The sequence below is a fragment of the Strix aluco genome, chromosome 2 (genome assembly GCF_031877795.1).
Source record: "Strix aluco isolate bStrAlu1 chromosome 2, bStrAlu1.hap1, whole genome shotgun sequence".
Taxonomy (NCBI): Eukaryota; Metazoa; Chordata; class Aves; order Strigiformes; family Strigidae; genus Strix; species Strix aluco.
The window spans coordinates 65,000,228-65,016,989 of record NC_133932.1 but is presented as its reverse complement, the minus strand read 5'-3'; the positions used below and the strand labels follow the sequence as shown (position 1 = coordinate 65,016,989).

The 16,762-nt window shown below is 38.6% G+C and overlaps 1 protein-coding gene across 1 annotated transcript in view; it reads left to right on the top strand.

The window, feature by feature from the left end:
- VWA3B (von Willebrand factor A domain containing 3B) overlaps positions 1 to 16,762 on the top strand; it is a 66,561-nt gene that overhangs the window by 11,943 nt on the left and 37,856 nt on the right. Inside the window, 6 exon segments of the mRNA XM_074816911.1 lie at positions 786 to 955; positions 2,856 to 2,980; positions 9,917 to 10,033; positions 12,941 to 13,137; positions 13,780 to 13,934; positions 15,899 to 16,037. Coding sequence (XP_074673012.1) covers positions 786 to 955; positions 2,856 to 2,980; positions 9,917 to 10,033; positions 12,941 to 13,137; positions 13,780 to 13,934; positions 15,899 to 16,037 — 903 coding nt within the window.

The following is a 16,762-nucleotide window of genomic DNA, read 5'->3' as shown; positions in this document are numbered from 1 at the left end:
CTGATAGGTTCGACTTACTGTCTTGAACATCATCATGGGATAGCTGTTGTTACATTTGTTTTTAATGATGGTGAAAATTCAAGAAGCATACTTACCATGAGGATTGTTAGCATGGATAAGTGCAGGTAGCATCAAATCCCTCGTGTTGTCATACTCAAACAATGACTAAAGGACATTTCTTCAGCTTCTTTCTCTTCTTGTAATAACATTTTCAGAATGTAAGTGTGTGTGGTCATAATAAACCTGTCAAGCTCCCTCTGCCTTGGGAAGTATTAAAAATATGAATTATCTGTAAATACCAGCAGTAACTCAAAGAATGATGCAACTTTCCTACCCTTAAAATACATGCTGCCAGTAAAAGCATGTCTGGTGTAAAAGTTCCTACTGATTTTCAGCCCTGGCAAGGCACCAACATAGCATCTCTCTTCATAAAAGTGGAATGTGGCACAGAGCCTTATCCTTACTAATACAGTTGTCCTTCCTTACACCTCTCTTTGGTTTCAGTTAACTTCTGTGAAAAGGGGCTTGCATTGAGCAGAATCAGACCCAGGGGCTGTGGGCCAGGCTCTCTTCTCACTTCAGGAAATTTTGTGTGGACTTTGTTTGAATTACTAGCATAAATAAGAGGGAGAACCAAAGATCTGAAAATCTTATAGCCCAAGTAATGCATCAGTTCTATCAAATTTTCCTACTAGTACTCATCATGGGACAGTGCTTGAATAAGTACCAAGCATCTATGTAAAACAATGTCTTCCAATTCCCAATTTTTTTCTGTTTAATGACAGGTTGAAGCCGTTTATTACTTTGCTGTGGGTGATGTTCCAGTGGACACAAAGCAGCTACTCCTTGAGAAGGTTTCTGATGGCCCCTGTCCAGTCAACACTGTATCTTTCAATGCTAGGGAAGATGAAACTATTATTTTTCTGAAAGACTTGAGCCGCTTGGCCTCTGGCAGGTATGACAAGCAGCACAGTAATGATTTCAGTACTTGTAAAGTGCTTTGCTGCTAGGAATGGTATCAGAAGGTATCTGAATATAATCCCTGTTTTACTCATGAGGAAAATGAGGCAAACAGTAAGCAATCGGGGGAAACTGGGGAAATAGTATAAGAGATATGTTTAAAATGCAGGACTTACTTGAACAGACCAGCTTCTCCACATATGTGCTCACTGGCTTGCAGAAAAGCTGTTCCTTTTTTATATCCTTTTGTCTGTCATCTGCTCCTCTTCTGAAGTCTGAAAAATTGTTCAGGGGAAAGGATCACAACATAAACTGAAACAAGTTTTTATTGTATTGCTTTGTACTCTGGTAATATCCACAGGCACCAGCAAAGGATCTAGAGTTTTGTGGGATCAAGTGCCATACAGACATGTACTGAAAAGATAATGCCTGTCCTAAATCGGCAGTTCCTGGAACAACAGAAAATTGATGTGGTGTTATCCATCAGGCATGGTTGTGTGGAAATGCAGTTCTGTACCATGGTCCCTAGCATCTATTTGGTATGGTTGGTGGAAGTGGATATATTCCACATGTCTTGTTGGCTACTTTATCCTGGGAATCAGCCATGTGGTGAGAATGAGCCTTCACTAGAGAGGGGTAATAAAACTTTAATCTTGATTCTGATATCAAAATAAGGAAAACAAATGAACAAACACAAAACCCCACAATACCAAATTCATGCTGAACAGCATGAGGGCAGTAGGAGTCAGTAGGTGTTTGTCTGCTTAACAGAAGTCACTGTGCAGTTACAGAGCTGTGAAATGGCTGCTAGCTCTTTCTGTTTCACTGTTGTTTGTGCAAGAGTGGGAAGACCTCCAGCAGTAGAAACCTCTCAAATGACAGCAGAGCAATTGGTAAGATGGCAGCTGCTTAGCTATTTTATAGCCATCTGTGTTTAGAAGAAGCTTTTAAGAGGTGGAGTGTCTGCCAAAAAACAAGTCTGTGGGAGAGTGTTATGTTTGCTCTGGTCTGATGTGTGTCTAAAATGACTGTGGTCATTTGGAACTGTGGTACCTCCATTGATACCAGGTACATTGCCGGTCACCATTCTTCATTTTCTTTTGGAAGTGTTTTTACCTCTTTTAAAAAGGGAAAGTGAATGTTTCTTGTATGGTAGATAAAGAGGGAAGAAGGGTTGTGGCAGGGAGATGAGAGGAATCATTTTGTTTTATATGATTCCCGCAATATTCTTTTTACATGAGTCTAGCTTTGGTGCAGAGATTTATTGGGCCAATTAATATCTTGTAGATGGGTATTTGCCCAATAACTGTCTATAAGTTTAAGTTAGCTTTCCCACAGGAATGGCCAAGTTCATGGGCTTTTCATGGCTTGAGCCTGTTTCTAGTGCAGTTCTGTTTTAGAAATGCATCTTTTTCCTGCCCTGAGAGCTTTTCTGTTTTGACAAGGAGGGTAAATGAAGTCTGCTTGACTTCCTGATTTGTATGTTGATAATGAAATAAGTGTTCCTGTTGGGCTTTCAACTGGGAGGATAATCTGATAAAAAGGTGTTAGTGTCATCTTGGACATCTCAAATGACATGCTGGCTCAGCATGTTAAAAGCATTAATTAAAAATAGATTTCCAGGAGATTGAAAAGGAAGGTGCCTCAGAATAAATGATACCAAAATGAAAAGATGTTCTTCATGAGAGGATTATGAATGTACATAAATGAATATAAAAGGTTTGATAATATTTATAGTGTTGTTGTAGTTGAATGTTTAGATGTCTTGAATGGATACGCAAATAATTCCGAAGTTGTACACCACTATGATCTTGCATGTGTGACATAAATCTTGTTAAAATTATGAAAGTATTTATGTAGTTTGTGTACTGGTGAAAACTCATTTTGTATTACAGATTCCATGCTTTTGCTGAGAAGAGTGACTATAAAGGTGCTACTGGACCTGCACTAAAATGTGAAGAAGATGGAAGAAGTCTAATTGCCCCAAATTCCAGAAAAGTGAAAGGGCGAATGCCACTAGGTAGACAATATAAAACCCAAGATGATACTGATTTGCTCAGTGAGGTTTCAGAATAGAAATGTAATATAGGAACTTGCTAAGTGTAAAATCAAAAGAAGCCTTTTGTAGGCATGGGTGGGGTGAGGACAGGACTGGCCAAATGGAAGTTCTATGGGTGGGAAGGAGGGGGCAAGGAAAAGAGAGAAATGAAGAGAGTAGAGGATGTGCATGTGAGAATGAAAGAGAAGTGAAAAAAGGGAGAAGAAGAACATTTATTTAGGGAGATGAAGAACAGTACTGATGTGCTTATGCCAGTGACCTTATGGAAATGTGTAGAGAAATGGCAGAAAGGAAGAGGAATAGTGTGGAAGAACATCTGATACAATAGCCACATCAATACAGGCCAAGTTCATATGTAATATAAGGGGAGTAAATCCACATGAGGTTGATTTGTGTCTTTCAAGATCTGAATTTGTCATAAAGATGGGCAACAAGTGTGGTAAAATAACCATAGAGAAGAAGGTGCAAAGAAGGGGGGAAGAATTGGTGGGAAAAAACCCAGGAGGAAACAACAGAAAGAAACAGTTTTACTGGGAAGTGGAGCTGGGCAGAAAACTCTCAGTGTTTATTATTGGTCACAGTGCTACTTCCTCTGGGTAAGTCAGCCTTACTGTTAAGTGGGACTGGACTGTGGTTTAAACCAGGTTGGGAGGAGACCAGCTTGTGGTGTGAAGTGAGGCTGTATATGTCAATTCTGATATCTTTATCATCAGGACATTAAATTAAAAAATGCTTTCTTTTAAATATCAGGAGGCATAAGACCTCTTTATTCTAATGGCTCACATCTCCATTATGCTGGGGGGCATTAGTGCTGCCCCAGAGGTAGGACGGTGTTACCCTTTTCTTTCTTCTAGGGAATGTATGGCATAAGGTGGATTTAGTGAGTCACCTAAGGTCATTTGTCAGTCTTGGAGTAACTGACCCATATTTCCTGGGTTGTAGTCTAGTTCCTTGTGTACTAATTTATCCTTTGCGAGGACCAGGATTATAAGAGTACGAGAGAACCATAGTGTGGGGCCAGAAATAAAAGAGTGAGGTGTCACTTGTTTTTTTTGCTTTGTGAAAGGATACTCAAGCCTCACCCACACAGGGTTTAGGAACCAACAGCAGAGTATGCTTCAAAACTCGTATCTCTCATTTCATACTAATTTGGAGCAGTGTAATGATCGCCTTCAGTCTGCTACCAGTGCTTCCTTGCTGGACCCCATTTGGGGGCATATGTGGGGGGAGCTGGCTTCCTCTTCCCCCAGGCAGTCAGCCTCTTTCAATAGATGGGCCTAGAGCTCCTGTATGACTGAAATTACTTCCTCACCACTGTTTCTAAAGCTGAAAGCTGAATAGCTTTAATCACTCAAAAGGACAGTAATCCCCTTGAAGTGCATTGTCTGTTGTGTCTTATTGCTATTATAGAGCAAAATTTACACATTAAAAAGGAACACAATTAGCTTTCTGCATTTGCTGGGTATTATAAGCACAGTTGTGACATCACTGGCAGCCAATCGGAGCATTTCAGTTGTATGCAGAATATAAAGTCCTTTCAGAAAAGAAAACACATTGGAGACATTATTCTGGTCTGTGTCTGATGTCTCTTGTTTCAGAGACTCCTTCACGGGTGTAGTAGGCAATAATAACAAAAGTGTCGATTACTCACTAATGGGCTCTGAAACTGGTTCTTGGATGTATGGCGTAAACTATACAAGGAAATAAATAGAGAATGAAGCAGAGATTTAATCTTCCAAATGTGGTGTTTCTTGAAAATAAGGGGAGGCACAGGAATATTTTGATTATGTTTCTTTTTGCACCACAGACACAACAGCTGGAAACTGAAACTCATCATTATGTTTTATGGACTGGAAAAGCTGTTTTAAGTACATCTGATAGTTTTCTGAGTATCCACTGTATAACAGCATTTTGCAAATACAGGATATCTTCATGTTCATTCTTTTTCATCTGCTTAACCAAAACAAGTCGGAAATGAACTATTTAAAACTTTAGATAAGAGCTCCATTCTCCCCTGTTTTGCATCTTGAGCAGTCATTTAGAAAGCAAGCGTGAGAAACTGCCAAATTTTAATTTTTTTTACACTCATTTTGAGTGGGTGCTCAAGATCAAGACAGGTGTAAGCCAGTAAAGAATTAAGGTCCTTACGTTGGCAGACTCAGATTTACTTAAGACAGAGAAATGCTTTTACATAAAGCCCAATTTCACCAATGTGGTGATACCTCCTCATCCAGCACTGATTTTCCTGTTACTGCTTCTGCCTACGTTCTCTGTGTAGTGTCTTCATCCGCAAAAAGCTGCAGAATTAAGCAAACCCATTATGTAGCTAAAATTATAAGCGGAAAGGACGTGAAATTTAAGTTGGAACTTGAAGACCTAGAGGGCAAGAGATGGTTGAAGCTGTGGAGAAGAAGGTTCTTGTTGAAAAGGGGCACAGTTGTGTCATCTGCTTGGAGTGACAGGGAGATAGGTGCTAAACAGGGCTTGAAAAGCAATGGTGTTTTGAACTAGATCCTGAAATGAATAGTGGGACCTCATTGACTGAAATAGAAACAACAGTAAGTCTCTGCTCAGTGTTTTTCTGTGTGGGGGAATAGATGAGCTGCTATGTGTAAAGAAAAAGCAAATGGACTGAAATCAGGATTTGGCTGATACGACAAATCCAAATCGGGACGTCTCTGACCTCCTTGTGAACAGCGTAAGGCTGTATTCTTAGGTGTGCTTGATTTTCTACATTTACCTGATGGTCACAGGGAAAATTTCAGGTTGCTGTGTGTAAAATGGGAAGTATAAGAGTGCCAGCCTCCTGTATGACATTGAAGTCAATGAACTCTGCACTGTTTATGTACACAGACATGGGAGAGACCAAACCCTCCGGGAGCCAGGATAATGACTTAAGAGTAACTATTTTGCCTACAAGCTGTAGCAAAGATTGTTGCCTCTGCTTTTTCCTTGCAAGTTCTTTGTCTAGTCTTAGCAGCTTAACCTTGGCCTGGCAAATCTCTGCTGATGTGTAGAGAGTGATGCAGATAGCCTCTCTGCGATACCACATGGGATACAAAGTTCATTTGCTTTGTCCATTTGCCCAGTGGGAAAGGGGCAGGATCGGGGCTGCAGTGAGTTACGGTGCTGCTTGACCTGGCAGGTACACAGGTTAAGCTGCGTACTCCTCTCCTGTGCTCCTTTGTACCTCCATTCTTTCCCCCCTAAGTGGGGATTTTAAAAATTAATGCTTGAGGGAATATTGCTATGTTCTGCTGCCACGTAGAGGCTGAGGAAGGGACCAGAAGTGAAAAAATGAAATTGCCCATCTTGCCTTGCTGGTAAATGAAGTTTTAAATCGACCTTATTCCATTATATTTGGATTTGCTTGCTTACAGGTTCTAAGTCAGATAATCAGAGAAGTAAGAAATGCTTCTGTTTTCCATAAGCTGCTTTTGCATTGGTATCTGCTTGATGTTTCAGAAATATTGTAGATTTTGCAGGCTTTTTTTTTTTTTTTTGTAAGGGCTTTTTTTCTCAGCAGGTTTTGTATCTTGAGTATGAAATCAGATGGTACAGTGACTTGTCAAACTGGATGAGTTTGTCTGTTGGGAGGTAGGTGTGGAAAAGCTGCTTCTTTTAAGATTGTCTGACAGTTTTAAATAACTGGGAAATGGAAATGAGGGCAGTTATGAGTTTCCGTGTACATGTGCAACAGTGTTTGTGTTTTCGTTCAGACCTACCATCCTGCTTCTCAATTTGCTGGTGTCAGCAAAATGCTTCTGCCCCTCACTGCAGGCTCTCCCCACACCCTTCTTCATCCTCATCCTCTTTTTCATTGCCTTCCTCCTCCAGATCAGAAATGCCATTTAACCAAGGGCAGGGCACGTCTGAAGTGTTACCCAGCGTGGGGTGCTCTGCAGGGCTGTGATGGCCGTGGCAAGAACTAAAACAAGCTGGGGGAAAGCAGCAGGGCTTAAAGCTGGTTCTCTCATGCGTGTCTCTTGTGGCCACCCTCTTGCTGTTGCTGTTTTTGAATCGGAACCGGGGGGTCCCCAGGGATATCTGGCTGTTAAACTGCCAGCCAAGTTGTTGTTGGTGGTGGTGTGCTTCACAGCATAGGGGACAGGGAGGCCCCTTTCCCTTTGGGGATAAAGTGATTTTTTTTAAGATGAGATCTTTCCTGGGATGCAGGTGCCTGAAGATGGGCAAGAGCCAGTGGGCCTGGAGCGGTTGGGGACTGCATCCCCCAGGGGGTGACTTTCAGCTGCTTTTTGGTTGGTGGCTCCCAAAAATGGTGAGGTGTGAGCAAAGGGAATTTAAACCAAAGAGAGGTTAGTTTTTTCCTGGTCATTTTTCACTGATGCTCTTTGCCAGGCCACAGGTTGAGAACCACACCTGGAAGATACTATGCATTGTCTGTGTATGTATATTTTGAGTTTGGGGGCTCAGTTTTGGTAGGCACAGCCTCTCCTTCCCACTCCTCCGTAGCTGGAGAGGAAAAGAGACCGAGGTGGAGGTGTACCTCCCATGTAGAGTGAGAAAGCTGCTACGGTTGCTTGCAACCTGCTCTTCTAGTTGAATCCAGGAAAGACTGTTGCCAGATTGTCATGGTTTAACCTCAGCCGGCAACTAAGCCCCTCCCAGCCACCTGCTTACTCTCGCCGGTGGAATGGGGAGGACAATCGGAAGGTGAAAGTTAGAAAACTCATGGGTTGAGATAAAGACAGTTTAATAAGTAAAGCAAAAGCTGCACACTCAAGCAAAGCAAAATAAGGAATTCATTCACTGCTTCCCAGACAGGTGCTCAGCCATCTCCAGGAAGGCAAGACTCCATCATGTGTAACGGTGACTTGGGCATACAAGATACCATAACTCCGAATGTTCCCCCCTTCCAGTTTGCTGTTTGCAGTTTTCTAAGCAACTTGACCTTCACAATGTGCAGTTGTTGATGCCTGCATTTGTCCTGTATAATGTGTCATCAAGCATACTTGCTCTGAAAGTGCATGCAGTTTTACTTTGCTGTGCTGCACCATAAATAAGGAAAAAATACCTTTTTGTGTAATACCAATTCAATACATGTATTTTACTGGGCACAGTAACAATAAACCTGTAAATCTGATGAGTCCATAGAATCAATTTCAGGGGAAATGAAGCAACACAATGTTATCATCAATATTGTTTTAAAGATAGTTGAAATATGCATACTTCTTTCAATATTTTCAAACATAATGTTAAAAATGTTCATAAAATTAAATCTGGATCCCAGTATTATCTGGGGATAGCTTATGGAGGATATCAAGATTTACCTGGAGACAGCTCCGCTGGAATTGCATTCTTAACAGTCTTAAACTTAGAAATATGTGCACGTGTGGTGTGAATGCATGTGTTTTGTGGTTTTGAGAGTGACAGGTGTATTCAATGACTGACTATTCATCAGAAAACTTCTAGCTCACTGCTTGCTGGAATTTTGCCAATGCTCAAATTTTGTGTGTTTTGCATTTGTGGGGAGAGGTTGTTTATAAAATAAAAGTTGACTTTCTGAAGTATTTGAACAGAATACTTTTCTTAAACTTAAAATGTTAATGACAAAAGACTGAGTTTTGTTTTCCTGGGATTTTTTGGGGGTTTTTTGTTTGTTTGTTTGCTTGTTTTTTTTATGGAATGATTTACTTTACTAAAGCTTTTTGAGATTTAGGAAACGTTGATCTTTGTCCTAACGGTTGAAACAGATGTTTTTGAAATGCAGGAAGGTCCCAGGAGATGGCAGTGTACAATAACACATTTCAAAATATTTCTTGGAAACTCAAAGCATTTCACAATTAAAACTGAGTTGTTATTTTCTAAAACATTCATATTATTATTTCAGGGAAATTTATCAAAGAACAAAATGATCAGTTTGGTTTGTTTACTGATAGCCTACTTCAGTAGACATTGTGTATCTTCTATACAGTGAATCACCGCTGTATATTAACTGAACCACTAGATGATAAGATATAGTTTGCCTTATTCAGCATCTTTATGTGCAATTCAGTAATAGATTGTAGTCTGTAATAGGTTGTAGTCTGCATTTGTGGTTAGGAGAACTCACAATTACTTTCTTTTATATTTTTACTGTAATACTGCACACTGTTTTTCTTCATTGTCTTATATTGCAGTTTTAAACTCTGAGACTAACCTAATTTAATGTATTTTTTAGTAGTGTTCATACTGCTTAGGTATACATGGTGCCTCAATTTTAATAACTGTACTCTACTAAATAAATGCATATTTCATTTTTTAAAAAATCAAGACAAACATACCTATTGAGACAATACAAACCTCGTATCAGCTCCAGCTTTGGATTTTTTCAGTTATTTGGGAATATAGGCTGATAGTAAAACTTTTTTTTTTTTTTTTAGCATTTATTTATGACTGTTGAGGATTGTTAGGATGAAAATAAACTTATCTTAGCAAAATTTCATCACATGCTTTTCAGGAAAAGATTTCATTTTAAATAAAAGTATTTATGTACTTCAGGGAATTGAAAGAGTCGAAAATATATTCTCTTTAAAGTTTCAAAGTTGGGTCTAGTATTTGGAGCCAGCTTTACAATGAAGTCCATGTGAATTTCTTTGTGGAGTTTCCTTATTATCTGAGAGTGTTAAAAAGGATTTGCTTCCATTGTGGAAACAATCTTTGGCTGACTCTGGAGGTTATTTCCACCAGGCTAAGCACTTCTCATGTCCTGGTGCCAGCTTTGAGCCCTTTTTTCAAGTCTGTCAAAAAACAGCACTTGTCACTGCAATGGGACCTCAAGAAAATGAGGTTATATGGCAACATCTGGATGAACCCAATGACTTTTTGGTAATTGAGGAGTTATAAAAAGCAGAAATTGTCTCAAAATGTCAAGTTCTATTCATGATTTCTTTGCAGTAGCTGGTGTCCGTGAAGATGTCTTTTTGATCTGGAAGGAGTTGGAGGAAGCTAGACATACAGTGAGACAAGTTCAGAAAATTTTATCAGAATCTGACCAGCCTGCTTCTCCAGATGGTATCATTTATGTTTCTTTAAAGATATTTACCATTATTTTCATGATCAGTAATTTATTTGTGAACAGTTTCGATTACGTGTCAATTTGGGGATGGTTTTCTCAGAAATGTCTATATACAGGTAGCACCTATACTTGGCATCTAAACTTAGGGTTGCTTACAACTTCCCATTACAAATCTCTGTTTACTACTGCTTAAACTTGATGAATTTTAACAGCTCAGGCCGAAACACACCATTTTTAGTTCCCCAGTGACGAGGTTTAGAAATTGTCTAGATTTCAAGATATCAAAGTTATTTTTTTGTGGTCTCTCCCTCTCTTCCTGGGCCAGTAAATATTTAATTTTATTCTACACAGTGCTGAAGAAGTACCTTATCTCTCTCCCATCATGGTCTTGTTGGGTTAGCCTCCAACCTGGTACCTAGTTTGTTCCCCTAAAAGGGAAGAAGTGTGGGTTTGAATTCTCTTAATCAAAGGTAGAGGATGGAAACCAATTCTGGATGAATACTCTGACAACTCTTGTGTTAAGAAATATGGAGGAACACCCACATTTGTTCATTGAACTACTAGTTCCCACCATTATATTTGGCCTAGAATATTATCCATTTGTTGTTCTGTGCATATTAATTGGATTGAGCCCTACTGGAGACAGAAGCATAGCTGGTTCCTGAATCTCTGGAAGGCTTAAACAGGGGATGATGAGAAGCTACTCAGCCCTGCTAAGATGGAGGTGTTCTGGGCATGCTCTGAAGCAGAATGATCCCCCTGACAAGACTTAAATACTGAAAACTTAGGAATCTGTAGAGTCTAGGCAGCTTCAGTGTTGGACTGCAACTGAGGAAGCGGATTTTCAGGATCATAGTGCCTATATTCTGCATTAGTCCCTGGTTTCAAAATACTTATGTGGTGTCTGGTGGTATTTTTTGCATAACTTGATACAAGATTCAGATTGAATTAGCACAAGTCATCGGTGATTTTGTGCAGCTCTAGTATTGGTTTTGCAGTGCAATTGCTTTTGCTTTGGCTAGATGGAGGCTGGGGCCAGATGCCCTTTTCTGGATCACCTGCTGAGGAATGCTTTGTACAGTCAGTTGGTCAGTCACTTGAACTACCGGTGATGTATTGAGATGTGTGATGGTGAGGATTTGGAGCTGGGAACTTTCTCTGCCTGGCTTTGAAATCTGTCAATAACATAACTCTGCAGGACTTAAGCTTGAGCTTTTTTCTTCTGTGAAGGCATAATACAGTTCTTTATACTGATAATAGCATCTTCTGAATTAGCAGGACTTCCCATATGAAGTTAAACAGCTATACCATAATGCATATGAACAAAAAGACCACAATAAAGCTGCAAGGGCAGCCCTAATTTCAGTGTTTATTTATGTGTTCCTGACTATGCAGCTTTAACGTTCTTTTAGTATTTGCCTTCATACATAATCACTTCATAAATAAATTAAAAGAAATGAAATTACAGTGTGATTTATTTTGTCAGTTCTTCAGCATTATTTGACTGTTGCCCATCAATCAAAATAACTGCAGTCTTTCTGTTTGCCTGCATTTCTTCCTGGTTTTGCCTTCCTGATCTGTTTAAAATTCTCTGCTACAAATTGTAGTTTGTTCTGAAGATTGCAATGTTCTGGAGGAGAAGAAACAGAGAAAAAGAGGCAATTTTTCTGCTGACTCTCCAGATAATGCACTAGTTACCTGGACTGAGACATGACTTTCTACATAAAACATGTGGAAGAAAGAAAACGACAGTTTTCTTTTTAAAATTATGTGAGTGCATTTGTGACACTTGCCACACTGGTTGTTCTAAGGACCACAAGCAATCAGAAAGCAAATGTTTCCACATGAGCAGGCTACGACCCTGCACCTGCCTTGATGCTGGCTGAACTCTGTGTATGTTAAGGCATTAGATGTCTCCATAGGTTTGTTTACAGGCTCAGGATCTCAATGCTGTTGTCACTGTAGTTGCATCTAAATAGAGTAGACATTTATACCACTGAAGTCCACCAAAATCAAAGTGTGCAAAAAAATTCACCCTGCTATGAGACCCACTGCTGGTCATTTGGTTTAGGTGTGGTAATGAGTGAGTGGAGAGGCCTGTATCCTATTACCAGAATCCAAAGATGTTCAGTGCTCAACCTTAAGATGGTCCTCAGAAAATTTCTAAGACAATATGACATAAAAGGGTAAACATAAGAGCAGTCATACCAGATCAGGCAAAAAAAAATCCTGTTTCTTTCAGTATCAATTAAAAATGCTAGAAGGCGGGTGTGGAACTAGAGAAAATGTTAAGATGGTATGCAAGTGATTTGTGGCTTGGGGTACATGGTGCAATATTCAGTCTGTAAAAGGTCAGTATTGCAGAGAAGCACGGTAAGCTCTCTTCCAAAGTCGTTGTAGTTTGCCTTTTACTTTAAAGGGCCTTCTCTGGAAAAGACCAATAGCAATGCTAACCGATGTTCTTGACTATATTTTCAATTATATCTTCTGATGCTTCATTTTCTCAAATGATTCTGCTTGAAGTTAGACATCTTACACAAGAATCTTTTCTGGCATTTTGTAATTCAATCAGTATGAAGGTTGACTTAACCTTCATACTATTAAGAATATTCCTTTTATATGTTGATCCTGTAGCTATTTATCTTCTTCACTCTGTCTTCTGATGGGTTTGTTCCATTAACAAAGGGATTTGTTGCGAAGAATTGTCTGATAAAAACCCCCCACAACCAAAGTAAAGAGTATTAAAATTAAGCCAGAAATATCTGCTCACTCTAGTGCTGTCAGTGCAAGCAGAAGAAGTTTGAAAATTTTGACTCCAGTATCATAGCCTGTTTTTGAAAATAACTTGTCCAAAATGAACTATCTTATTCAGGAGATTTTGTTTGTTTTGTTCTATTTATTAGCAACCAAACCTGATCATCCATTACAAAAGCATACATCTGACAAATATTTGACATCTGAGAAGTGGTTGCAGAAGTATGGCTTGAAAGCTCAGAAGCTCACGCTGTATGATGCACTTGCTGATTGTACTTTTCGCCATGCAGATGGGATTGTTGACATAAAAACTAAACCAGAGGATGTATCTTCACAAACTGATGCTGTGAGTATTGTTAATTTTCCCTCATGTCCTGTGAGTTGTTTGGTTTTCATTTTAAAGCTTGAAAGCTTGACGGATAGATGAATTTATGATAAAGTGTATGGTCTGTTGTTTTGTAGTTTTTGTTAAAATCAGCTTATTAGTGGAATGGGACAAAGATGGTCATAAATAAGATTGTTTCAAAAGGCTATTTGAAAATGACTGTTTCAAGGACTCCTTCCTGGTCCACATATAATCTGCAAGGAAGAATCAGGACTGGTTTAAGCAATGCCTTGGTTTTCTATGTATTTGTGTGGAGTAGGACAAAGATTGCTTGTCATCTTTATTTTTCCTTAAAAGTGTTGGTCTCAGCTGCTCCAGTGTTGCAGGACCTTAAACAAATTTGGATTATTTGTCTTCTATTTGTTTTTCTCAAGCTCTACCATTACACTGTTTGGTAAGCTTCTGTTCTTGCTACCTACAAGAATAAAAATAATTTGTATTCACTTTTGCTAGGACCAGATTCTGTGACCACCCTATCCCATGTCTATTTCTACACCTGTTCATGTGCAACAAGCATGTACCACTAAAGTTTGTTTGATAAATATTAAAGGCACTGCAAAATAATGTGTTTTGGAACATGAAACATGTTTTTGTTGGCTGTAGGAGACAAAGAGGAAGGTAATTCATGCAAAATACTGCGACAAGTTTGTACATACCTTGTGGAAAGATGGATCTGTAGTTCACTTACATGTTAGTACAGAAAAATATAAGCAGTACGAGAAGAAAATGAGGACAGCTCTCAGACAAGTGGAAGGAAGGTTAGTGTTCTGTCAAGTAAAATCAGTTTGTATTATGTTACATTGGTGTTAAAATGTTTGACATTTACTGTCATAATAAGCTGAAGTGGTTGGTAAACTGCCAGATAAAGTACTAAGGCAGAAATCCATTTTAGATCAGAATCTTGTGTGTAGAGTTTCTTAGTAGCCATGTAAGAAAACCAATGAACAGTTTGACCTTTGTTCTCTTTCTGGAACACAAATGTGAAAGTCAGTCTGCACATTATTGGAATACTGCTGAAAGTGCCAAGAAACATTGGGACATAAGGTGGCAGAAAAATTCCAGAATCATCAATAAAACTTGGTAAACATTCATCCTGTGTACCTAGAATCCCTTGCAATACCTCCGACTCCTAGTAGCACAGCTTGGCTTGTGCCCATACTGATAATGGTTATCTGCTGTTTTTGCAATTTTGTGTTGAAGACAAGTTTGAACAGAACAGATCAGAGTTGGGGCATGAGCTATTAAGTAATGCATATGATCAGAAGTTCAGTGCTCAAGATAGCTCCCTAGTTTACTTTTCTGCAGCTGTATAGATACACTCTTAGATTTTGTAGGATGTCTACAAAAAAATAGGCAATCTGAGGGTCTGATTCATCTGTCCTAAAGATGTCCTAAAGTAAATTGGTTTTTGTATCTACATTAGGAGAAGAAGGAAACTTTAAAAATGGATATTGTAGAACCCAGAGAAAGTCAGGTTGACATAGCGCTTAGGGATATGGTGTAGTTGAGAACAGTCAGTGTGAGGTTAGTGGTTGGACTAGATGATCTTCAAGGTCTTTTCCAACCTAGATGATTCTGTGATTCTGTAATAAATGTTGCCCTCTGTTTTGTATATTAGGACAATGAGATGTCTCACTGAAAAAAGCAGGATGTGAACTTTCATTTTATTGCTGCTTCTCTACAAGAAGTATAACAGCCTGATTACATTTAGCAAGGTCAGAGTTTTGTTATTCCTTTTAGTTTATCTTCATCTTGCTGTATTTAGGATAACATTAACATACTGTGAAAGGAGAATTTGAAGTAAAGGGTTTTGGTGAGTATAAATATTTGAAATCCAAGCCAAAATTAGGGGTTTGCTGTTTTGAATGGTTCGTCTCATTGTCAAAAAGTCTTGGTAGACCTCATCAAACACTGGGTTAAATAACTAATGGCAAAATAGCTATCAGTAGCAAATGTAATAGGATCCTTTAAGTTTCCATGATATAATTTTTTTAAACCTCTGTGGAGATGAGTAATATTTTTCCCAGGGCCATTATATTCTCTCTGTTAAGTGTCTCTGTTTCAGAGTAGACAAGTAGTTTACGACTCTCAAGGGAAATAAGATTTGGACCTGCAGCAGCCATTACTGAGGAAATGTTCTTGTATACAGCAGCATGTATGCATGTATTTAACTGGCGGGCATGCTTCAATCTTGTTTAAAATGTAAAACTAAGTCTATATTTAAGGGTCAAGGTCAACAAAGCATTGAAGCATCTGTGTTACATTAAGACCCTTCAAAGTGCTCAAGTTCCTTGCTGAATAGGTTCTTAAGTGGTTTCCTGAAAAGGGATGCATATTAGCATATGCTTAAATGATTTCCTAAATTCAGTCTGGAGAACAGTTATGGGGGCAATAGTTACAGTTACTTCTGCATGGAATTTCCCAGCTCAAACTGCCTGATAACCGACTTTATAAAGGTGCTGTATTGCTTTGTCTGTTTTGTCTGTCTCCAGATTCCTACTGAAATTATAAAATAAAAATGCCTTTGTGTTGTTATGTAGTGACAGAGGATTGGTTCATCAAGGCCAATATACCACTTATGACAGTGACTACTAACAGGTGCTTAGGGAAAAAGAGTAAGAAGTACAGCAGTGATAAAAAGATCCTTCTTGTTAGATTCTGGTATGCAAAGCTCTGAAGATCTTACAGACCAGGTTTCGATATTTTTTTTTTCCTCACCCAGGATTAAGTGGCTTCAACAAGGAAGCAGAGGGCTCTTTGGTAATGTGTTTGAAGATGATGTCTATATTCTTATTGATACATCCCACTCTATGAAGAACAAGCTGCCACTGGTGAAGGAGAAAATATTTCAGCTCATACAGGTATGATAAAGTGATGATTCTGAAGACTGAGGAGCATTTTAGAGTAGGCTGATCTTTTCTGGATGCTTGTTATTCTATTTTTTATTTATTTTTAAAATGCTTTTAAAAAATAGCAGCTTTATAAAAATAATTTTATTTTTCTTGGTGTGCTCATTTTTTCAGTTAAAAATTTATATTTTTCCTCATATTTTCATATTTTCAAATATTTGAAAAAAATCTGGAGAAAATGTTAAAAATTAAAAAGGCTTAGGTAGTTCTTCTTTCCCTCCTAAAAAAAAAGAAAAGAAAAAAACAAGACAAAACAAAAAAAGCTATGCAGTGAAACACCTTTTGGCATTTTAGTTTTTACTTTTAAGCAGTGTTATCTAATTCCACTGGCGTGTTGTGGTGTGTAATGTATGTTCTAGATTCACTTTTATACTTTTACAGCAGAGGGTGTAGAATGTTCTGAACTTGCTTGCATCTTACAGTGACTCAGAACTTTGCAAAGGGACTTGCAAAGGGCAGAATTACCTCAAAAGCAGTGAGTACTGGGAGACATGCCTAAGATAGGATTTGTCTCACCTAGTTTTAGAAATCTACAATGATGTCACCTAAGCTTACATTAATATTTGAGAGAAACAGACACTGTTGAAACTTGATTAATCTTAACTTTTTTAGACCTGAGAGGAGTAATTGACAAATGAAAATTCCATCAGTGTGGCATTGATAGCAATCATTATCAG